Consider the following 25,611-nt stretch of genomic DNA (forward strand, 5'->3'; position numbering starts at 1 on the left):
GATCTCGAATTTCCAACAGTGGAATCGGCAAAAAAGGCTGAAGCATCTGAATTATATCATGCCAAAGACGACGATAGTGAGGTCCCAAGCCATAATGTGCAGCAGCCTGTGGAAAAGAAAGAGGGGAGCCATCAGGATGGACGACATCTCCCACAGAGGTAACACCCTTTGAGTGGAGGAAATATGAACGTCGGGGTTCTTGCACCGCCAGGGGAACTGAAAATGCTCTGGACCAATGGATGCTCTCAGCGCGGAGAGAGTTGCCTTGTAAGGAATCACGACCATTCCATTTTAAATTTGAAAGGACAAGCTTCCAATCAGCAAGTAAGCCAGAAATGAGAGGACAGCCCTTAATTTTGCCAGTAATGTAACCAAGAATAAATTCCCAATGAGTAGGTTGCCAATGGCCAAAAGCCGAAGTCGTCATATGAAGTAATAAATGACGGATCATCGCTGTCCAAGGCTGAGTGCCTTCCAGAAATTGAAGCATCAGTTTACCTCTGTGGGCAAGAATATGCACCTGTAAATTAAGGATATTCAAGCCTCCATGCATTTTAGGGGTACACAAACGATTTGCCGAAAGCAAACGTACACTCTTTTTCCCCTGCTTCGATCTCCAGAATATCTCCAAGATGGTGGACATAAATAATTTTAGCTCCCCCTGAGAAAACCTGATGAGAGGAAGGTAGAACTGAATATAGGCAACCAAGATGGATTGGAGAATCCGTAAACGAACATGCAAAGGCCATGTTGTAAGTTTCCAGTATTCCAACTTTTTCTTGAGCTTTGCCAAGACCCAATCTGTTTGTTGACGGCGAGTGACTGTCCATCCCAAAGGATATCCCGAATGCCGAATCAAATGAGTGGAGTAAACTATTTCCCCTAGCCATAGCAAATTATGCCACTGTTTTGAATGCAAAGGCAGCAATTTAGATTTCTGAAAATTGATTTGTAGGCCAGCCGCAAGCGCAAACAAAGAAAGAGCCTGCATCAAAGTAGAGAGATCCTGATGTGTATTGCGAGGAAGAAAAAAAGAATCGTCAGCATAAGCTTGAGCAACCAACTGACGTCTATTCTGAATGTCCAATCCATGAAGACTGCCAGTATCAACCAAATGATCCATATAAAGAAGCATGGGATGCGTTGCTATAGCATACAAAAGAGCACTTAAAGGGCATCCCTGCCTAACTGAACGATGCAAAGTCCATGATTCTGAGAGATCTCCTGACAATATACAAGCCGCTTGACTACTAGCATAAAGCCAGTAAATGATATTCTGCATTTTTTCTCCAAATCCCAGAGCACGCATGGTTTCTTAAATGAACCTCCATTTAATAGTATCAAAAGCCTTAGCAATATCCACTTGCAATAATAAGACATCCTGCTGCGTGTATTTGGCATATTGAATGCCGATATAAGCATTTGCAATGTTATCTGTAATGTGCCTGCGAGGAATAAATCCATACTGTGCAGAATGAAGTCCATCATTCAAGTAACCCTTAATGCGATCGACAACCATTTTACTGATAATCTTGTATATCACCGGCATAAGGGTAATTGGTCTCCAGTCTGCCAAAGACTGACATAAGTGTTTTTTAGGCAACAGCTTCACCAATCCTTTTTTCCAGGAAGCTGGCATTTGCCTTGTCTCCCAGGCAATGTTTACCATACGCAGCAAAGGTAATTTGAGGGTGTCCCAATATGCAAGAAAAAATTCAACTGTAAGGCCATCCCATCCTGGAGCTTTCCATCGGCCACAAGACTTGATTGCATCAGACAGTTCTTGTTCAGAGAATTTTGTTTCTAGTTGTTGCGCTTGAGTAGCAGAAAGGATGGGGGATACATGCTGTAATAACTTATGACGTGCATCATACACTTCCATGGCGTGAGAATCATCCTCATCAAATTGAGAGGAGAAATGGGCAACACAAGTCCCAATTGTGCTCGGGTGGAGGTCCACGTGTCATCTGAAATTAAAGTGCGACATATAGATGCAGCTTGTTTTCTGGAATGTAAACTCTTGAAATTTTTTTTGGAAGAGCAGCCTTTGTCCAAAAGCGCCTATTGTCGTGCCCGTATCTCCCATTTGACAAGCTTTCGATGATCATTTACCTGAATACAGTGATGAGCTTGACATAAAGAAGTGGCTTCAGCCAAAGTTAGAGAGCGAAGATGACTAAGCTCAATTAACGATTGGCATGTTTGCTTAGCATAAGCAACAGTCTGTCTCCAACCTTTCAGATACTGTTTACCATAATCACGGATGACTGATTGCATGCGAGCAATAAAAGCTGTCCATGCATAATCCAAGTCAATGAAAGATTGAGGAAAGAGTGGGTGACAGGCCTCAAGTATCAGTGCTTTGAATGCATCATGCTCCAAGTAACTATTATTGATAATAAGCAACCTTCGAAGTGGCAATCTGTCATCGGGCATGTCATGCAGATGAACTCTGAGCCATAAGGGTACATGATCTGAATATGTAAATGTATAATCTAGCCACAATTTGGTTGTGAGAGTATCATAATGATACGGATCAAGCTGATACCATCGATCCAATCGAGCTTTGTAAGTGGATTGAGCATTATGTTGGAAGGTATACCCAGGCATCAGAGGCTGAGATTCTTTCCAAATATCAATCAAATTAAGTGTTGCTACAAAATCTGCCCACGAAGACCTCTCAGTAGCAAGCATATGTGTACGACCGGATGTATTATCACCAGGTTGAGGGGCATTATTGAAATCTCCACATATGAATGCTTTCTGTCTCCAAGGGTACAATTTCATTTGTTGCCATATCTGTCCTCTAGCCTGAGAGGATTGAGGTGCATATATCGATGCAAATTCAAATATTTCATCCTGAATAAAGCACTGCATAACCATCCATCTGCCTTGGAAGTCATTAAATGCCATGACTGGCTGCAAATGATGTTTCACAAGAAAAAGTACACCCGAAAAGGCATGGTGGCCTGCATAAAAAATATCATAACCAGCATAATGGCCTTGCTGTCCAGCATAGTGATGTTGATTGTGTTCCTGAAGAGCAACGATATCTGGCTGCATATGCTTCAAATATTCCCAAACCATCTTCCACTTTTTAGGGTCACACAAACCCTGTACATTGAGAGTCAAAACTGTGATATATGACATCATATTTATAGTGTATGTACAGCATGAACAAAAAAGTAGCTCAAGCTTGCATTTCCTCCACAGGGTCTACACCTCGATCAGGAGGAGGAATATCTATGAGACGGGTGGCTAGCAAGCTAGCAGCCTCTTCTTCTGGAAACAGAGTACGACCTGCAGTTACAGTAGCCCAGGTGATGCCAATTCCAGAATTTTCTTCCGGGGTATGCCCACTGGAGGAGGCTCCATTCCAAGTTCTAGAAGGTAAAGGACGCCTGGGGATAATTGTCCTGCGTGGTGGGTGAGAGGTTTCTTGAAGTATCTTTTCTTTTCCTTTTGGTGAAGAAGTAGAGGGATTAGCCACAGCTACATTCATATCAGAAGAGACTGGCACTTTGCCTTTTTCTTGAGGCATAACAGGAGTCTTCATACTTTTGTTTTTAATCCCTGAAGGACCAGGAGTGTCCTTATTTTGCATTGGGATGGGCAAGGCATCAGGCGGCATCTTATGGAGGACCAGAGGGCATTGAGATGCCATATGTCCAAACTTTTTGCACTCAAAGCATGCACCTGCAAAAAGACCCCATTTGAGTCTGAAAAATGCACTCCCCATGGAAACGTTATTTATGGTAACAGCATAAGATTCCGGAGTGGACTTATGGTAACAGCATAAGATTCCGGAGTGGACTGATCTGTGTCCCATAAAATACAGAATCGATTTGAGTTGCCATTTGGTCTAGGAGGGCATACAACCTTTCCTAGAGATGCTGCAATTTTAGGTAACAAGGAGGCCAAACATTGGGGGAAGTCCACCACTTCTACCCAAACAGGACAGCGATGCTTAATCAAAGCCTGATAGTCTCTTGTGGGGGACCATGGCAATACATGAACCATCTGTTGTCCATAGAAGAGAGGGGAGTGCTCTAAAAGCGTTTGTTTATGGTGCTCATCTACCATAATAAACCTCAAAGAAACCTCTTGCCACATAGTGGACTTTGCGAACAAAACAACCACCCAATGTCCGTGTTAACCAATTCCCGACATCAGCAGCAACACGGGCATCCTGCCTGGAAAAAAGATAATCACAGCATGCTTTGCATATTCTCGAATGGGATCTATGATTTCATCCACATCCACTGCAAGCCCCACCATAGGAACAGGATCTTTCCAATTCTTGCGTGTATCCTGAAATCCTTCATGCATTACCTCATAAATCAGCCCAGCCTCGGGCGTCTCATGCACAGGGTCATTCTGATCCACAGCGTGCTTTTGTTTTTTATGAGCATAATATTTTGTAGGAGAAGCCATGATGTTCTCTCTCTCTCTCAGAGATCACACACACACACACACACACACACACACACACACAGAGGGATGTACAGAGAAGGACAGGAGAAGCTGCAGATTACAGGGGACGCTAGACACAAGATACAGGCGCACACATCAAACGCAGAGAAAGAAGTAGAACAAGTCGATGAACGCAGCTTGGCAGGACGCAAGCACACAAACGTGCAACGATAACACACACACACACACACACACACACACACACACACACACACACACACACAGGTGAGAGCTGCAGCCAGAGGGAAAGCAAAGGAGAATCTGCTCTCTCTCAGACACGTGCGCAGGCAAGCAGGTCCCGGCGAGCAAGTCCACAGGCAAGCAGGTCCCGGCGAGCAGGTCACACAGGCGAGCAGGTCACACAGGCGAGCAGGTCACAGAGGCGAGCACAGCGACACGACCACACCTAACGATACACACACACACACACACACACACACACACACACCGACACACACACACACACACACACATACATTCATACATACACACATACATACATGTATGTATGTATGAATGTATGTGTGTGTGTGTGTGTGTGTGTATGAATGTATGAATGAATGTATGTGTGTGTGTGTGTGTGTGTGTGTGTGTGTATGAATGTATGTATGTATGTATGAATGTATGTATGTGTGTGTGTGTGTGTGTGTGTGTGTGAATGTATATGTGCATGATGGAATCACCTGAGCTGGCCATTTATAAGCGTCGGAAAGCAATGAACACCTCGAATTTGGATGCCATGTCTTTGATTAAGGAATGCCTGCATGAGGATTTCGAAGAAGCAAGATGTGCTTGGGAAGGACCTGCTCCAGTCACAGAAGTGCGTATTCCGGTGCAGGAGCTCATGGATCCGGTTGCGCAGTATGCATTGAATGCAGTGATTCTCTTTTTCCCGGGCAATATGCCTAGTGCACAGGATGTGGGACAATGGGTTGATTTCTTGCTTAAGCGTCAAGCAGTCCGGGGTGTTTATTTTGGAGCAAGAGGATTCTATGAGGTCTTGTTAGCAGACATGGAAGCTAGAGATGCTTTGTTGGAAATGTCTCCCCTCTTCTTCAATACGCAAATGACTCATGTTCTTCCCTGGGCTCTTACTAAAGATTATCAGAGCCTTATTCGACATAAGTGCCCGGTTTGGGTTGAAGTGGTGGATTTTCCTCGTACTTGGCGTCATTTTCTTCCTTTGTTGGCTGCTCAATTGGGCAAAGTGATTTGCCCCCCGAAGTTGGATGCCAATACAAATCGTTTTTGTATTCTATGGGACACTGATCTTCCTGCTCCTACGGGCATTACCGTTGATTCTGGGGACACAGTGGTCGGAAAGCGACCATTCAAGCTTAAATGGGGGAAATTTGCCAATTCCTGTTTTCGCTGTGGCAAATTTGGTCATATGCAATATGAATGTTCTGAACCAAATCTACAACCCCCTCCTTCGGCTGTCCCTACCCCTCAGACTCCTCCTCCAGCGAAATCTTCCCTTGAGGCACAATCTAAAGGTGCTTCCGCATCCACATCAACAACTGGACTAAATAAAGGTAAAGGGAAGCAGTCTCAAATGCCAAGTGTTCCTGCTTCCCCGAACATCAAAGACAAGGGCAAAGAGAAGCTTCCTGCTACTCAGGCGTGGATAGTACCCAAGAAAACTGTCAAAGCACGTACTCTACCATCTTCTCGCAATTATGTGCCCCCCTTGAAGAATGTTGCTCAGCAAAAACTGCCTTGTAATGATAACTCTTCCTTGGCTCAGGCCTGGGATAAAGTTGTTCGATCTTATAAGGAAGTAGTTACAGGGGGCACCGCTTCAACGTCGGAAGGCCATCACTTGTTTCCTCCACATTCGAGTTTTGATTTGGCAGCTGATGTTTCCGCGACAGATGCGGATGTGCCCATGGGCACGAGTTCTTAAGCTTTCTGTTGGTTTTCTCGCCCACTGTATATACCATTTAAGATGCATAGTTCTATACATTGCATTTCATATAATGTGCGCGGATTATGCAATCAGGATAAATGGAGGCTAATCTGGCACTATGTACATACTTGCAAAGCAGATATTGTTGTTCTTCAAGAGCATAATCAGCATAATTTTGCCGGACAAACTTCCTATTTTGCGGGATATTGGATAGCTTATGCAGGATCCGCTGGATACTCTGGAGTGCTGATCCTTGTTCGCCATGAATTATTTCCCATGTTGGTATTCAATGATCCAGCTGGCAGATGGATGGTCATTCAATGTATTATCAATGGGGAAGTTTTTGAGTTTGGTGGTGTGTATGCATACACAGCCTCTACTGACAGGGCTCGTTGTGGCATGCCATCTCCTCTTATTGTTGGCGTTCTAATGCATTTCTTTGTGGCGATTTTAATAATGCTCCAAATCATGTGGATAATACTACTGGACATTCTCACATGCTTCATGTGGAACGACAAGCTTGGGATCTCTTTCAGCACACATGTAATGCCTTGGATTTGTGGCCTCTGTTGCAAGCCAATGATCCAGGATTCACATTTCAGCATAACGCTCGATCAATGTATCGTGCTCGTCTGGACCGATGGTATCTCTTTCAGATGCAGCAGTATGATGATTTTGTATGTGATATGTGGATTGATTACTCCTTGTGTCTCTCGGATCATGCTCCGATATGCTTGAAAATACAATTCGGCTCATGTTCTGCCAATGATTCATTAACTAGAAAGAGACTTCTGCATGTCAATAATGCTTATCTTAAGGGGAGGGGTGTGGGGAATGGAGTGCAGCTAGATGCTTCTGCAACCCCTGTGCTGTGTGCAGCAATGGTGATGCTCATTCTGTATAGAAAAGACAAGAGACTAGCGCCTTGGATAGGGTAGAGCCCTTGCCAGCCAGGCTTTCAATTAAATCTGCCAGCTCAAAAACTGAAATATTCTGCTCGAAGGGGGCAGCCTTTGTGTACTCGAGTCGTGCTTAGTGTTGGCTCTAATAGTCCCTGTTATGAGCGTGTGACCGGTGACCTAGTCATAGAGTGGAGGTGCAGCAGGCTGACTGTCTTTTTCAAAACTTCGCAAACAATTCAGTTTTTAACTTTGCTTTGATCATGAAGAGATCAGTGACGTACTCAGTGAGAGAGAGATGCAGGGGGTTGACCTGTCTCTTTCAAAGCTAAGTTTTGAATCTTGCTCTGATCATTTGGTTTTGTTTTCCTAAATGTTCGTTTTAGTCAGCTACTGTTTTGATTTGTAAAGGGATTTTGGTGGCATCTCCCTTCACATATTATTTGCCACTATCATGACTGGGTTTATAACAGTTGGCTTCATTATCATGTTTTTTAAATGATGCAGGAGGGAGCTTTTAGTAGAAAGAGGAGTTTTCGAAATAAAATCAAAAAGTCTGGTATGGGTGCAAGTTTCATCTTATTTTCTGTAGTCTTTTCATCTTTTCTAATGCCTTTTAGTTCATCTTTTGATGCTATTTGAGAACAAAATAACAAGCTGCATGTATAAAGATAGGCAACCTGATCCAAAGCATTTTCTTACACATACATGCATGCATATGCATGTGTGTGTGCGAGAGAGAGAGAGAAAGAAAGAAAGAAAGTTGTATTAATGTCTTTAAAAGGCCAAAATGACCTATGAGACCAAAAGGTTACATCATATCCATGAGGTACATCATCTTGGGTACAAAATAGTAATAAAATCTGATCTAGGTACATGAGCAGAGAGCTCTCATATCACCCTAATACATCCCTCATGGGCCACTGTGACATGGTGCTCAAGGTGGTAAAACTGAGTTGGCACGAGAAGGTCCTGCGATGATGGGAGATGATGGCCCAGATCTTCCTGTGGTGGCGTGGCCGTGGGCGAGGGCCATAGGGTCTGGGGCATCCAGCTTTGCATAACTCAGTGGCTCTGTCGAGTCACACCTCTCGGTTGAGCTCCTACACTAGCCTCTGGACTGGGTATGACGGCCCTCGGAGTGCTGGTATGGAAGAAGTTGGTGAGAGCTCTCTGTGTTGGTCCTCGAGCAAGTACAACTGATCTGGATCTCACTAAGGACTCCCTGTGTCTACGGAGCTCTAGAAGAAAAAGTCCCAGACATCTCTGATCCGGGAAGTCCATGATCTTGGAAAGTGGTCCGAACCTAGCTTGGAAGAGGCAGTGGAACCTCCCCCAATCTCATAGTATACAGGGCATCGGCATATGTAACGGTCCTCTGTCTCGGGCTCTGTGTGACAGAGCTGTCATATCTTGCCCTTTGGTGCGGCCGCCCTAGGCCCATATCTAGCAATCTCAACTCTCAGCTGGTCGGACGAGGTGCGGATCTGGCCGATAGCACATCTCACCCCAAAGGATAGGTGTATGTCCATGTAGCGTGGATGGATGATGAACACATCCTCTGTCAGGCATAGGAGGTGATCTCTGTAGAAGGCCATCTTCGTCCCCAGTGGACGACTCCATGTCCTCTGAGTATCGAGTCTGACAAGGTCCTTCGTGATCACCCTATTCGGCTCTGTGCGATTGAGAGCAAATGACGGGGCCTCTATGCTGTACTGGAAGGGGGGGAGTGCCTCCATCTGCATACCGTGCATGCCAAACCAAGTGCCTATCTGTGCATACCAGCACGTTGTATCTCCCTCCAGTGTCAATTGTCTCGAGGACTCCAGGGCTAGCCGGGGGTATCTATCAAGTGGAAGCTCCCATAGCCTATGCCAGTATGTCACTGTCTGGAATAGAGCCTCTGTCACTATCGGTGCAGCCCCCATCTCTGCCCACACAATCTCATGTGGCACTGATGGTTTACTCCTAATCATGCGTGAGATCATCGCAACTAGGGGCCTCTCCATTGGCTTCCACCCATCATATACCTCCTCTGTATCTGTCTCGGCTGGCTCTCTCCTCTGTCTCCTCCTGTGGTAGAAGCTAGGACCCCAGATGGGGGCACCATACAGTAGTGCAGGTGTAACTAGAGTATCAAATAGCCAAAGCTTCGTCCTCGGCTCCCGAAACTGTATCTGTGAGCATTGCCTCTCTAGCGAGCCAAGGGCTGCATATCCCCTCATCAATCCAGCGTCGGCCGCCTTCCGCATCGAGAACTGAGGTCCAGCAAAAGTGATCCCAAGGTATACATATGAGGTAACATACTCCACAGGCTCTCCACTGTATGTAAAGTGTACTGCAGATCTACTTATCCACTGTGAGGAGGTGTTAAAGATCATGACCTTGGTCTTTCCAAGGTTCACACTAAGGTCCCGGTCCTTGCAAAAGGCCCGTAATGCATCCAAATGCCTCTGCAGCCCCTCTGGTGAATCAGAAATAAGAACAATATCATCTGCATACAAGAGGATCGGTATCAGGACTGCTGTCAAATGTGCTCCTGGTCCTCCCTGTCTGTCTATGTAATCCGAGATCTCGTCAATGTATAGACCAAATAGAGTAGGAGAGAAGGGGTAGCCCTGCTTCTCCCCGGTAGTGCTGTGTATGATCTCTGAGTCACCTCCTGGAGCCCATACTGTGCTTGTGACTGACTCATAGAGTGTAATGATCCCCCACAGCATCTCTGCTGGCACTCCCGTATCTTGCAGTCTCCTCATCATTCTGGCCCGTGGGACAGTATTAAAAGCTTTGCGGAAATCCACAAAGCAGCAGTATATCCATTGGCCATGAGCTCTCCCCTCCTTAATGATCCCTCGTAGTGTAAAGATATGATCTAGTGTGGAGTGCCCTCTCCTGAAGCCTGCTTGCCCTGGTGCTCTGAGTCTCTGCTCCTCGAACCATCTACTAAGCTCATGCTCCAAAATCGAACCATAAATCTTGGCCAAGGTGTGAGCAATCATGATAGTCCTATAGTTGTTGGGATCCATGGGGTCACCTGCTTTCAAGATAGGTACAATAGTATTCGACGACCAGCTGATGGGGAAGCCCCCACATAAAGCCCTGTTAAACATGAGAGAGAGAGAGAGAGAGATGAAATGAAATGAAATGTTATATTAACGTCTTCAAAAGGCCATAATGACCTATGAGACCAAAAGTTACATCATGGTGGATCTGATACAATGTCTGGATAAAAAAACCCAGAAAATGAAAAATAAAGATGATACTACCGGCACCTAGAAAATGAAACTGGAACTGGAATATAGCGAGGGGGGGGGGGGTACGCTATGGAGGTGAGTGGAGTATAGTGAGGGGATACAATATCATGTGGGACGGAGGGGTACACTATGGAGGTGCCTCCATCTCATAATAGGTGCCGCATCGGACACTGGCGGATCTCCTCAATATCCTCTGTGGTCAGCACCCTGACTGGGTGTCCCGCATGCCTCGCAAGAATAATCCGAATCTGCCGCTACAACCTCCGTCTATGCTGGGATGCCCCCCTCCGTAGTCGTGGGCGTCTGGACCACCCAAGCTCAATCGCACGATCAATCAGTGTACCCCTGGTGTGGGCGGTATCCATGTCCTGCTGCTGCTGTGGTCCATCTGGCGCAGTGATGGCTGGACTAAAGAAATCTGTAATGTGCCTCTGAGTCTGGCTCTCTGTGCGCCTAAGCAGGCTATCTCTATGTCTCCGCAGCTCAAGCAAGAACAATCCCAAACACCTCTGGTCCTGGTACCCCATGACTCTGGAAAGTGGTCCAAAACCCTCTCTGAATAAACAGTGGAAACGACCACGTATCTCATAGTATGCAGTACAATGGCATATATAATGCAGCTCTGTCTCTGGCTCCCCATGGCATACTCGGCATATCCTGGCCTCAGCTGGTATACCTCTATATCGGCCCATCTCAATCTCAAGCTGGTGTGAGGATGTGCGAATCTGACCAATAGCACATCGTACTGCATGAGACAAGTGTACATCCATGTAACTGGGTCTGATCACAAAACCATCTGCTGTGAGCTGAAGAAAATGCTCTCTGTAGAAAGCCATCTTCGTGCCCAGCTCCTCAGTCGGCTGTATCCATGTCCTCCTAATGTCCAGCTGAACTAAATCCTGATGGATGAGTCTGGTAATCTGTGTCCGTGTGAGAGAGAGAGAGGGTGCCTCCAGAGAATACTGGAAGGGAGGCAATCTGTCCATGCTAAAACCATGTGCCTGGAACCAAGATGTCATCTGTCCATACCAACAAGCCGTGTCTCCCTGTAAAGCTAACTGTCGGGAGGACTCCAGGGCGAGGCGTGCATATCTGTCTCGGGGGAGATCCCACAAGCCATGTATGTAGGAGACTGATCTCGTAAGAGCCTCAATCACCAGAGGGGCAGCCGCCAGCTCTGCTCGAATAATCTCATGAGGTACCACGGCCTTGGCTCTAATAATCCTAGCAATCATAGATACCAAAGGCCTCTCCATACCTCTCCACCCGCCTGCGCTGTGATGGCCCACTGAAGGTCCCCATATCTGCACTCCATAAAGCATAGCTGATGTCACTAGAGTGTCAAAAAGCCAAAGTTTCGTTCGAGGTTCCTGAAACTGAACCTGCGAACACATCCTCTCCAAACCACCCACCAGAGCTGCATGTGCTCTAGTCAATCTAGTCTCTGCTGCTCTCCTCATCGAAAACACTGGCCCACTGAATACTACCCCAAGGTATGTATATGCATCTGTATACTCCACAATCTCTTGCCCATATGTAAATGTGGAAGCTGATCGCCTAACCCACTGTGGCGTGGTGTTAAACACCATAACCTTGGTTTTGCCAAGGTTGACAGACAATCCACTATCATGTGCAAACTCATGTAAAGCATCCAGATGACGCTGCATACCCTCAGGGGAATCAGAGATCAACACAATATCATCAGCATATAACAATAGTGGGATCCATGTACCTGCTAGCTGGGCTCCTCTGTCCCCCAATCTCTCAATGTAGTCAGAAGCCTCATCCACATACATACCAAACAGTGAAGGAGATAACGGGCAACCTTGCTTCACTCCTATAGTGGAGTGAACCAAAGTAGAGACCCCCTCTGGGGTGCGTACCTGTCCTGCAACTGATCTATATAAAGCCATAATCCCCCATATGAGCTCTGTGGGTACCCCCATCTCCTGTAATCGCCTCATCAATCTGGCTCTGGGCACTGAGAGAGAGAGAGAAATGAAAATGAAATGAAATGATATATTAACGTCTTCAGAAGGCCAAAATGACCTATGAGACCAAAAAGGTTACAACAATTGGTGGATCTGATACAATGTCTGTGTAAGAAAAGCTAAAAACAACTAAACAACTAACTGAAACTGAAACAACTATGAGGAAAAGTACGATACTAGGAGCTTTTAATGGATAACATCTGGGAGGAAAACTCCAGCAACAAAGGTAAGCATCATACACATCACTATCCAAAGATGTCTCTCATCGGTCGATGGTGGATATCCTCAATGTCCTCCATGGTGAGTACTCTGACTGGACGTCTCCCATGCCGTGCTAGTATGGTCCTGATCCTGTGTTGTAGTCTCCGCCGTGTCGAGATGGGCCTCTCATCTTGGGGCGCCTGGGCCGCCCCAGCTCTATAGCCCGATCAATCAGTGTACTGGTGCGGCTATACTCTGGGGCTAGCTGCAATGCCTGCTGGCCTGACTGCTCAATTTCTGGTCGAAAGAAGTCTGTAATCTGCCTCTGTAGGTGTCTCTCCCTCTCTGATCTCCTCCCTCTCAAGAGACCCTCTCTATGTCTACGCATCCAAACGTGTGCAATGCATCCAAATGACGCTGCATCCCCTCTGGAGAATCTGAGATCAGCACAATATCATCAGCATACAATAACAGCGGAATCCATGTCCCTGCTAGTTGTGCTCCTCTGTCACCCTCCTGCTCTACATAGTCCGAAACCTCATCCACATACATCCCAAATAAGGTGAGAGAGAGAGAGAGAGAGAGAGAGAGAGAGAGAGAGAGAGAGAGAAATGAAATGAAATGTTATATTAACCGTCTTCAAAAGGCCAAAGTGACCTATGAGAGAGAGAGAGAGAGAGAGAAAGAAAGAAAGAAAGAAAGAAAGATATATTAACGTTTGCGAGAGGCCAAAGTTGGCCTATGAGACAAAAAATAATACAACTGCGTTCTTCCGGTCATCGGAAGAAAAGAAACAAGAAAAAGTGTGCATGTGTCTGGATACAACTGTGAATCATCATGGATCGGTGGATCCCATATACAAACAATATAAGGGGGGTGGGGATGTGGATGGAGTGCTAAGGCAAGATGCATCTCTATATGTTGAAGGGGTAGTACAAGCATGCTATGCAGATCTATGTCTAACTCCATCCAGTGCCATAAGAGGGATATAAGATATCATACATCGCCGATGCTGAGGCTGTGAATGGCATGAACATGTACCCTGAGTCTGAATGAAAGCGAGCTAGCCTCATCTGTGTCTCCATCTGGTGTCTCCATCTGGTGTCTCATTCGGATAGCTGCTTTCTCTCGGTGACGGAGTCGGGGTGCTCTATGTCCAGTCTGTCTAGGTCTCCTCCTGGCTCTCAATTCCTCTGCTCTTTGTGCGGTCACCCCACGTGGTACATCAGCTGGCAAGCACTGGCATAGCTCTCTGGAAGAAATCTGTGAGCTGGGACTGTCTCCCACCCCTAGTGGGAGCGGGTGTCTGGAGGAGTCTCTCTCGAGAACTATGAACCTCTAGTAGTAGTCTGCCAAGCTGTCGCTGGTCCGAGGCCTCCATCAACTGATGTAGTGAAGAGTGCTCCTCAAACAATCCTGCATATCTATCTCTGACCCCCTGGTGGGCTCTACATCTACATACAAAGTGATCCTCAGTCTCCACCTCCTCGCGGCACAATCTGCATATCCGCTCAGCTCTGGGAACCCGTGCCGCTCTCCCAGCCTCTATCTCTAGCTGATGTGATGAGACTCGTGGCTGTCCAATAGCAACGCGAGAGCTGTGTGGCATGTATACATCCATGTACCGTGGTCTATGTATAAACCCATCCCGTGAGATGCTCATAAAGTGGTCTCTGTAATACAGCATCTTCGGTGGTGGTGGGCTCTCTGGTGCTGTCCATGTCTCCTGTATGTAGTGCTGCCATATGTCCTGTCTCATCACTCTGTTCCTCTCATTGAGAGAGAGGTAACCCCGTGGAGCAGACTGATCATACTGAAAAGGTGGCAACCGCTCAATGTCTATCCCATGATGTGAGAACCACTGTAGCATCTGTGCATACCAAGATCCAGTGTGTCCAGCCTCGGCCAGCTGTCTGGATGCCTCAAAAGCTTGGTGGGATAATCTCTCCGTGGGCATCTCCCTCATCCTGTATATAAAGGAGATCGTCTGGAACAACCATAGGTGGTGCAGCAAACTCAGCTTGAACAATGTCGTGTGGGACGGATGGTTTGCTGCGTATCATCCTCGAGAGCATCAAGATCTGTGGTCTCTCCAACTGTACCCATGTGGAGGCTGCAAGCCCTGGTGCCCAAACCGCTGCTGCATACATCAAGGCTGGTGTCACTAATGTATCAAAGAGCCACCCCTTCGTGCGGGTTCCTGAAAATGTGCCTGATGACACTGACGCTCAAGGCTAGCAAGAGCTGCATACCCCCGGGTCACTCTGTCTCGGACTGCCTGAGCCATGGAGAAGCATCCGGCTGAGCTAGTAAATGTGATGCCAAGGTAAACATAAGAGCTCACCACCTCGACCCGCCCTCCTGCTAATGTGAGAGTAGTGTGGCTCCTGATTGCGGGTGAAGTGTGGAAGATCATAACCTTGGTTTTCCCAAGGTTCACTGTGAGCCCCTGCTGTGCGCAGAAGTCATCAAGAGCCACAAGGTGTCTTTGAAGCCCAACCTGCGTGTCCGATACCAAGACGATGTCATCAGTATAAAGCATAACATGGACAGTAATACTTGATAGCTCAACCCCAGAGCCTCCTCCTTGTGTGATGTAATCGACCACCTCATCAATATAGAGCCCAAAGAGCGTGGGGGAGAGCGGGCATCCCTGCTTCACACCAATGGTGCTAGCAACTGTGTCGGACAAGCCTCTTGGGCATCGGACTCTCCCAAAGACCTGCTCATATAGCCTGTATATGCCCCACATCATGTTTGAAGGTATGCCTAGTGTCTGTAGTTGCCGAAAGAGGCGCTCTTTTGGCACAGTATCAAATGCCTTGCGGAAATCCACAAAGCAACAATAGAGCCGTTGCCTCCGTGCCTTGGCTTGATCAATCAGGCACCTCAATGTAAAAATGTGGTCGATAGTCGAGAAGGCTCGACGGAAGCCTGCCTGGCCTGCTGCTCTCAATCCCCCAACCTCTGCATGAGTGCTCAGCTCTGCCTCCAAAACTGCCCCGTATAGTTTGGCCAATATATGGCCAATCATGATGGTCCTGTAGTTCCCGGGGTCTAGTACATCTCCCGCTTTATGGATTGGCACAATAGTGTGCATCGTCCACTCAGCCGGAAACCCCTCTGACAGAGCTCTGTTGAAGAGATGAGCAAGAAATGGTGCTAATGTATCAATAGCATAGATGAGATGCTCTCCCTGTAATCTTGTATGATCTGTCGCCCGTCCATGTTGGAGTCGGCATATGGCCCTCCTAACCATAGGTGGGGTGAAGAAGGTGGAGACTGTGGAGCATGACTCTGTGGGCTGTGGTATAGGGGGCTGTGCGGGCACATCATAAAGTCTCTCTGCATATGTCTGCCAGGTCTGAGGATCGGCAATAGGTGTGGGAGGACGGGGCTCTCTGAGTCTCCTCCAAGCAGCAGCAGCATCTCTGCTCATGAGCATGTGATATGTGTCCCAGTACTGAGCCTCCTCTAAGCTTGCCGCTTACGGCGGGTGAGAGTATGCATCCTCCTGCCTGCCTGCCTCTGGTGGGTGATCTCCCCGCGAGCCCTCTGCACTCGGAGATTGCGGTAAAGATTTCTGCACTCATCATCATACCATCGGTTTTGGGGCATGCTCCCAGATGTAGGTGGCCGTCCTGTATGTATGTGGTATGGGAAACTCCTCGCGGATGCGGAGTGCAGTACATGTGAGAGCTGGGAGGTGAGCATGGCCATGGGTGCCGATGGATCTAAGGCAAATAGCTGATCATGAACATGACAGTCGTACACCTCGGCTAGGTCCTGAGTGAAGTGAAAAATAGTGTGTGGTGGCTGTATGATGGGTGGGTGGGTCTCCAATAAGCTCCTGAAAGTGAGGGATAGGTATGTATGATCCGCCCCAATGGGGCATGGTGGTACGGTGAAGTGAGACACCATATCTGCTGCCTCCCGGGATCCCATCACATAATCCACTGAACTACTGCCGCCTCCCACTGGAAAGCAAGTCAACCCACCTGAATCTGGCCACTGAGTCATCCCATTATAAATAACGAGATGGTGTCGGGCCCCAAGCTCCAACAAATGTTGCCCATATCCAGTGCTGTCAGCTCCTCCATCAGCGGAGATCCAAGTGGTCCCTGTATCCTCTGTAGCTAGCGGCTCTAGTCTCAAGGGATCCTCAAAGTCATAGATCTCGCACTGTCTGCTCTGAGTCCGTGCATTGAAGTCCCCCATCAAGAAGACTTCTCCTAGTGTCGAATAGTGTAAGATCTCTGAAGCGAGCCAGTCGCTCCGCACCCTCTCTGTGAAACTGAGCTTTGATCTCTGTCATCTCTCTTTGGTAGAGGCGTGGTGTCCGAAAGCCAAGTGTCCTCTGTCTCTTGTGGGCTCTTAGTGTCTCTGCTCTCTGGAGAGTAATTCCTTGCTGTGTAGGGCCTGGGAGTGGGGTGGATCTCTGAAAAAATGTAGTAATCTGTGTCTGTCGTCCCCCCTCTGGAGTCGTCTGAGCTTGTAATGATGTCTCTCTGTGACGGTGTATGTCTAGAATGAATCTCCCCGGTATGCGCTGGTCTACTGCCTCAAAGAGCTGGCGTAGGGAATGTGGCTCTCTGAATAAAATGGGATATCTCTCTCTGATGGCTGTATATGCTCTGCATCTGCCTACATAATGCTCCTCACTCTCCACCTCCTCTCTGCACAATCTGCATACCCTCTCCTCTCGGGGGATCGATGCTGCTCTGCTAGTCTCGATCTCCAATCGATGTGATGAGACTCTAAGTTGACCAATAGCTACTCGGGAGCCGTGTGGTAAAAAGCCCTCCATGTATCTAGGCCTCTCTATAAATCCATCATCAGTGATACTCATGAAGGGATCTCTGTAGTACAGCATCTTCGGTGGAAGAGGCTGTGTAGGCGATATCCATGTCTCTCGTGTATAGAGCTGCCATAGGTCCTGTCTCAGTACTCTATTTCTCTCACTATGAGAGAGACGGATATGTGGTGCATCCCTGTCATACTGGAATGGTGGTAGATGATCCATGTCTAGGCCATGCTGTGAGAACCAATGCTTGACCTGTGCATACCATGATCCTCTGTCTCCTGCCTCTGCCAGCTGTCTAGATGCCTCAAAAGCTCTGTATGACAATCTGTCCTGTGGCATCTCTCTGAATCTGTCTTGTAGGCATATAGTCTGGAATATGGCCTCTACCATCATAGGAGGCGCATCAAACTCTACTCGGATAATGTCATGAGGTACTGACGGTTTGCTGCGTATCATGCGTGCCATCATGAGGGCCTGTGGTCTCTCTGTCTGTGTCCACCAATGGGTAGCAAGGCCTGGCGCCCATACCGCTGCTCCATACATCAGTGCCGGTGTGACTAATGTGTCAAATAGCCACTCCTTTGTCCGAGGCTCCTGAAAATGCGCCTGGTGGCACTGTCTCTCCAGCATAGCCAATGCTGTAGGTACACATGATGTCACCACCTCCACCTGGCGTCCTGTGAGAGTGAATGTTAGCTGACTCTTGCCCTTTCTTGATGTATGAAAGAACATAACCTTGGTTTTCCCAAGGTTCACAATAAGACCCCTCTGTGTTAGTTGAGAGTCCCACGGGGTGCCCACTGTTGGGCTGTCGGCTGTGTGTCCTCCCGGGTAGTCCCTCTAAAGAAGTCAGTAATCTGTCTCTGTGTGGACTCCCTGCCAGTCGGGCGTCTGCTCTTGATAATGGACTCTCTAAGCCTGCGGATCTCCAAGAGATAAAAACCCAAGCATCGCTGATCACAATAGTCCATGACTCTAGCCAGTGGTCCAAATCCCTCTCTGAAAAGGCAGTGGTAGCGCCCTCGAATCTCATAATATGTTGTGCAGCGACAAATGTAGTGCTCCTCCGTCTCTGGCTCTATCCAACAAATCTGACAAATCATGTCCCCTGGAGGTATGCCTCTAAATCTGCCTGTCTCTATCTCTAACTGATGTGAAGAGGTGTGGATCTGCCCAATGGCGCACCTCAATCCATGAGACAGATGGGTATCCATGTAGCTCAGTCTAAGTATAAAGCCATCCTCAGTGGTGCGGAGAAGATGGTCTCTATAGAAAGCCATCTTCGTCCCCAACTCCTGTGAGGGCTCTAGCCATGTCCTCCTAGTGTCCAACTGAATGAGGTCCTGTCTGAGGACTCTACTAATCTCAGAATGTGTCAAGGTGAGAGAGGGTGCCTCTAGAGAGTACTGGAAGGGTGGAAGTCTGTCTAAACTGAACCCGTGGAGCTCAAACCAGGATGCTATCTGCGCATACCAACATGAAGTGTCTCCTCCATGGCTAGCTGATGAGAGGACTCTAAAGCAAGTTGTGCATACCGGTGTCGGGGAAGCTCCCAAGTGCTATGAATGAAGGACACTGATCTGGCAAGAGCCTCGACTACGATCGGTGGTGCTCCCATCTCGGCTCTAATAATCTCATGGGGTATCGAGGCCTTAGCCCGAATCATCTTGGAGATCATGGACACAAGTGGTCTCTCCATCGATCTCCATCCATCGTATGTGCATCCTGATCGACTGTGACGATCTAGGCTAGGCCCCCAGATCTGTACTCCATATAGCATATCCGATGTGACCAGCGTGTCAAAAAGCCACAGTTTAGTGCATGGCTCCTGAAACTGTACCTATGAGCACATCCTCTCTAGACCTCCTAGTGCTGCATATCCTCTAGTCAATCTGGCCTCTGCTGCCCCCCTCATGGAAAATGTGGGCCCAGTGAACACCACTCCAAGATATGTGTATGAGTCAACATACTCCACTGTCTCCTGCCCATATGTGAAAATAGGCGCTGATCTCCAAACCCAGTGAGCTGTAGTGTTAAACACCATAACCTTGGTCTTACCAAGGTTAACTCTGAGATGATACTGAGTAGAAAATACTGAAAAATGTTTTTGAGGTAGATCCATGTATGCTGATCAGTTGAAGTGTTGCCCTCTCCTTAGATCAAGTATCTCCGCCATGGGGCTGTCTAGAATGGAGAGGTCGTAGAAGCGAGGTAGGCGCCTCCGATGCTGAGCAATAATGGCTCTGATCTGGCAATGGTGAGGATGCCGTGGTCAGGATCCTGGTGGGCGTGGCCGACGTGCACAACATAAGATAACTGCTCTATCAGTGGTGACTCCCTGGGAGCGTGGGTCGGCGCCCTGATGGCCCAATGGAGGAGGTATCAGGAGGTGTGTGGGGTGGGTTGCTGGTGCTGGTGTCGAAGAAATCTGTCAGGGTCCTCTGTGTAGGTACATCATGGTTCGGCCTCCTGTCTGCCAAGAGGGTCTCTCTGTGTCTCCTTAGCTCAAGTAGAAACAATCCTAGGCATCTCTGATCCTCAAACTCCATGACCCTGCGTAACGGCCCAAAACCCTCTCGGAAGAGGCAGTGATATCTCCCTCGGATATCATAATAGACTCTACATCGGCACATGTAGTGTTCCTCTGTCTCTACCTCCTGGTAGCATAGCTGACAAATGCGGTCATCCATGATCTGATGCACATATCGCCCTGTCTCAACCTGCACTGGTGGATTGAGGTCCGGATCTGTCCAATGGCACAACGTATCCCATGTCATAGGTGTACATCCATGTACGCCGGGCGGGTGATAAAATCATTCGGTGAGAGGTGTAGAAAATGGCTGTTGTAAGGAGCCATTTTCGTGCCCAAGGGCTCAAGGGGGCTAGTCCATGTCCTCTCTGTGTCCACTCTGATGATATCCAGCCTGATCAAGGGGGCTAGTCCATGTCCACCCAGCTCCGCGTGAACAATCTCATGTTGTACTGATGATCTGCTCCGAATCATGCGGGCAATCATCATAATCAGTGGTCTCTCCATTTGCCTCCATCCCTCATCTGTCCCTCTCTGAGAGCTATGATGTATACTGGGTCCCCAAATTGGAGCTCCGTACAGGAGGGTCGGTGTGACAAGCGTATCAAATAGCCACAATTTGGTGCGTGGCAACTGAAACTGTATGTGTGCACACTGCCTCTCAAGTGCCCCCAAGGCTGCATGCCCTCGAGCTAATCTAGCTGCTGCTGCCTCCTTCAGGGAGAAACGCGGTCCTGTGAAAGTAACTCCCAAGTAGACATATGACCTGACGTACTCTACCGGCTCCCCTCGAAAAGTGAACTGAGGCTCTGATCTCGTCACCCATGCCTGTGTGGTGTTAAACACCATAACCTTGGTTTTCCCAAGGTTCACTGTCAGATCTCTATGCGCACAGAAAGCCTGTAATGCATCCAGGTGTCTCTGTAATCCCTTCGGAGAGTCTGAGATTAGAACAATATCATCAGCATATAACAAGATGGGTATCAACAGCCCTGCCAGGCATGCCCTTGGGCCTCCCAATCTGTCTACATAATCAGAGATTGCATCAATGTACAGTTGGCGATAGCGGGCATCCCTGCTTCACCCCTATCGTGCTGGTCACCCTATTAGATAGTCCGCCTAGAGCTCGGACTCTGCCTGTCACATAGACTCATACAAAGCATGTATCCCCCACTGCATATCCTCGGGGACCTCAATGTCATGCAATTTGTGCATAAGCCTAGCACGTGGTACGGTATCGAAGGCTTTGCGGAAGTCCACAAAGCAGCAGTATATCCTTCTCTTCTGTGCCCTGCCCTCTTCAATAAGTGCCCGAAGTGTCAGTATGTGATCCAAGGTAGTAAATCCTCTCGTGAAGCCAGCCTGTCCATGTGCTCGATGACCATGCCTCTCTGCCCATCGGTTTAGCTCCGACTCCAATATAGAGCCATAAGTGCTCTCCAACTAGCCCATCATATCCTGTGCCTTTCCATTCTGTAACTTGTCTATCGCATCTAGCACCATCCGCATAGTAAAAAAGGTGCTGCTAGCCGGTCTAGCTCCCAGTGGAGGGGGGGTGGGGTGCTGTCCTGGTGCATCATATAGCTCTCTAGCATAAGTATGCCATGCCTCAGGTGCAGTAATCGGAGTACAAGGCTGTCTCTCCTTAAACATCTTCCATGCCCTCTTGCTGTCCTTCCCCAAGAAGAGTTGGTAGATCTCCTCTAGCTTAGCTAGATAGGCTCGTTTCTTCCTCCGCACAAGGCGCCGAAAGATCATCCTAGCCTGTCTATGCGTGTGAGACCCAATGGCAATCTCACGTTGTAGCTGTGCTCGTGTCTCACGACACTCATCATCATACCAACTATTCTGTGGGGCAGTGCTGCGGGGGTGGGTGGAAGGGATAATAGTGCAGGGAAACGCATATGAGGCGGATGCATGTAGTACACCTGCCAATCCTCTCGTGATCTCGTCCAGAGGGCTATGCGGGTCTAAAGCGAACAAGCCATCAGATACTGCATCTCGATAAACCCCAACTGCCTCACGTGTAAACTGATATCTCGGGTACCTAGGTAGATGAGTGGCTGGCCCATCTCTCAGGGATCTACCTACTAGTGTGAAACTCAGGTATGCATGATCGGCTGCTATGCCTATGGGCCTACTGGAAATTGTATAACCGCGCACATCAGGTATCAATGAAGGAGATCCCATCAAGTAGTCCACTGTGCTCGCTCCCCCTTTAGAATTCTAGTGTGTGTGAGCATCTGATCCTTGCCATCTCGATAAGCCATTGTATATGACCAACCCATGTGCACTCCCGAGTGTGAGAAAATGCCTGCCATAATTTGTAATCTCCCCCTCATCCTGTGCTGATCTCTGCAACCCTGCATCCTCTGCTGTGATCTCCCGGTACATAGTCTCTTGAGTATCATACAACTCTGTCTGCTCTGTGCCTGTACGTGCATTAAAGTCTCCCAATAGTAATATGTCTCCCATGCTGGCAAACCTCATGATATCATCATATAGTGGTATATAGGGCGACTCTCCTGATCGTGCAAACCTGGAGTGGGCTGGGGTAAAGTAGCATACCGCCACATATAGCTCGCGGAGCCCCCCTCTGCATATTCGGACCCACATGTACCTCGCATCTGCATCTTTATGTACCACATGTATTTTGTCACGAAGCTCCTCCCTGTAAAGTATTGCCACTCCTCCAGATCCTCTGGTACCTCCCACTGTGCGTAGTTGAGGGCGGAAAACTGATTCCCATCTATAACCCTGGATGTCAGGAAGCCTCTTGTTTGTGCACTGATGGGTCTCCATATACACAGCAATATCACTATGTATGAAAGTATCCTCAAAGTATCCTGCATCCGTTCTAAGGGCTCCGTTGCAATTCCACACCGTGAATCGCAAGGTCTCATAGGCAGCGCACCGTCAAGCGGGCCTCCTCTCCGTAATGATGACTTGGCCATCTCTGTATACCGCCCATTTCCCCTCTTTCCTTGCCTCAAGCACACGCGGCATGTGTTCCTTCCAGTGTGCTATCTGTGCTGGTGTAAGGTCCTCATCCAAATAAATCTTTTCCCCCTTAAGGGCCATCCTTTTGGAGAGGAAGGCCTTCTTTTGCTCCAAGTCACCAAACCTGATGATCAATATCTTCGCCCTGGTTTCATCTCTGCCTACTAGCCATGCTCCGGTAATGGGTACATCAGTGGCTCCAATTTCTGTTGCAAGAGCTTTTGCATCCTCTTGGGGATTTCCCTTATCTTCCCACCCAACTACACGTACATGTAAGGCACGTGCCCGTCTCTTGGCTTCCTCTTCCAATGTAGCATTCATCACCTCTACTTTATTGATTGGTGTATCCTTCTGTTTTTTTACTACTTCAATCCATGGGTTGACTTCCTCAATTTGTTTCTTTGTGGCACTGGCAATTTCAGCCCATGAATGTATTTCCTTCTCACCTGTAGCCACTTTTGCCTTACATGATTCCAAAGTGTTTTGCATTTCTGTGATGTCTTTTTCGCGGTCAGCCATACATGTCTTCAAAGTGCCTTCATACGATGTAACTGTTGTGCCAATCTCTCGGAGCATGTGATCCTTCCATTTCTGCATCTCTTTTTTCATTTCCGTGTGCATCAAGGCTTGGGCTAATTCCATCTCAACTCGTACTTGGGCTTGCATTTCTCCCTTCAATTGGACATATATCTCTTCCTTCAGCGTTTCGTATATCACTTTCCTCTAGGCATGCATCTGCTCGGTCCATTCCCTTTCAAGCTCCTGTCCGTCCTTATGTGAAGCTGTAGCTCCTCATAAAGGGCCTCATCTCGTCGGGCCACCTTCGTAATCCTTCGTGAGCCAGGGGACTTGATTCCTTCCCTTAGTCTTCTGCGGTAGGCATTTGGTGCCTTCGTGGGGGTGTGAAAGGTTGTCTCACCATCCTGTTCTCCCTCTAGGGGTTGAGACATGTTTTCCCCTACTAGTTACTGCCTTGGGGGCCTGAGCAAGGGTGGGTGGGAAAACGCGGCAGAGCTGTAAAACTGGCAATGCACCTTACTGTACCTTTTGCCCGACTGTACCTCCTGCACCTTACTGTTTGCACCTGCGCAGAACTGAAAATTGGCAATGCACCTTACTGTACCTCCTGCACCTTACTGTTTGCACCTGCGCAGAACTACAGAAGAGAGAGAAAGGGAAGTACAGTCCCTTTTGCGCTTTCTGCAACTACCTGTAAACCCAAGCGCCTCCTGCAGTCCTATTTCTCGGCTTCCTTCGAACAGGCGACGATTTTCGTGTACAAGACGCAAGCCTCCGCGCTTCTGGTGGGCAAATGTGCACGCAATCGACTGTGGAGAAATGGTGAATTGAGGGCCTTGCACCACGGCTGCTGTGCCACCACTGCGCTGTAACAAGAAAAAAAAAGGGGGAAAAAAAAAGAAAAAAAGAAAAATGGCTATGGCGCTTCGCTTCAGATGGCTTGTCGTCGAACCGGCCATGAGGTGTGGAAAATCATGACCTTGGTTTTCCCAAGGTTCACTGGAAGTCCCCTCTGTGTGCAGAAGTCATGGAGTGCATGGAGATGATGCTGTAGTCCCATGCGCGACTCAGAGACCAAAATAATATCATCTGCATATAGCATAATGTGGACTATGGTAACTGAGATGTCTACCCCATCCCCACCAGCGTTCAATGATCCCCCGTAGTGTAAAGATATGATCTAGTGTGGAGTGCCCTCTCCTGAAGCCTGCCTGCCCCAGTGCTCTGAGTCTTTGCTCCTCGGACCATCTACTAAGCTCATGCTACAAAATCGAACCATAAATCTTGGCGAAGGTGTGACTAATCATGATAGTCCTGTAGTTTTTGGAGTCCATGGGGTCACCTGCTTTCAAGATAGGTACAATAGTATTCGATGACCAGTTGACGGGGAAGCCCTGACATAAAGCCATGTTAAACATGTGAACCAGTAAAGGGGCTAGCGTGTCCCTAGCATGGGAGAAATGCTTGGTGAGGAGTCCATTATGATCCTGTGCTCTACTAGTCTGCATCCTGTCAATAGCATCTCTCACCATGCTGAGGTGAAGGAAGGAAGAGTGTGGGGGATGAGGTTCAGGTGGATGGGGGTGAGGTGGCTGCTCGGGGGCATGGTAGAGAGAGGTGGCATAGGTGAAGTAATCGGAGTTGGAAGGTGATGATCTTGGAAGATCCTCCAGGCCTCCTTACAGTCCCTTCCAAGAAATAGCTTTTATAGCTCCTGCTCAAGCTTGGCTAGGTAGGCTCTCTTTCTCTCTGTGTGAGACGTCGAAAGATCAGTCGTGCCTGCTGGTGACTGGTGGATTCTAGTGCCATCTCTCGATGTAGACGGGCTCGGGTATCACGACATTCCTTGGCGTACCAACTATTCTATGGGACGGTCCCTCGTGGTGATGTAGGGGTGGCTCTGGAGTGTAGGAAGGTGTTGCAGCGGACGTATGGAGGGTGGCTGAGAGGTGTGTGGTAAGCTCATCAAGTGGGACGTATGGAGGGTGGCGGAGAGGATGTGGTAAACGTGATCAGAATAGATGGAAGAGG

The 25,611-nt window shown here is 48.1% G+C and overlaps 2 protein-coding genes across 8 annotated transcripts in view; both read left to right on the plus strand.

The window, feature by feature from the left end:
- The window catches only part of EMB3108 (DEA(D/H)-box RNA helicase family protein), a 120,265-nt gene that overhangs the window by 82,889 nt on the left and 11,765 nt on the right, over positions 1–25,611 (plus strand). For all 7 annotated transcript variants that reach the window (XM_086774634.1, XM_086774592.1, XM_086774644.1 and 4 more), the window contains one exon: positions 7,789–7,840. In XM_086774634.1, coding sequence (XP_086630760.1) covers positions 7,789–7,840 — 52 coding nt within the window. The remainder of the gene's footprint in view (positions 1–7,788; positions 7,841–25,611) is intronic.
- On the plus strand, positions 5,147–6,621 carry LOC147639840 (uncharacterized). Its single transcript, XM_086822569.1, has one exon. The coding sequence runs from the start codon at positions 5,147–5,149 to the stop codon at positions 6,377–6,379; it is 1,233 nt and encodes a 410-aa protein (XP_086678695.1). The 3' UTR covers positions 6,380–6,621.

This window comes from Cibotium barometz, chromosome 3 (assembly GCF_041138505.1).
Source record: "Cibotium barometz isolate CiBa-2024 chromosome 3, ASM4113850v1, whole genome shotgun sequence".
Lineage (NCBI taxonomy): Eukaryota > Viridiplantae > Streptophyta > Polypodiopsida > Cyatheales > Cibotiaceae > Cibotium > Cibotium barometz.

What these genes read in the sequence shown, in the direction of transcription:
- LOC147639840 (XM_086822569.1), top strand. Translation starts at nt 5,147, where the DNA reads ATGGAATCACCTGAGCTGGCCATTTATAAGCGTCGGAAAGCAATGAAC.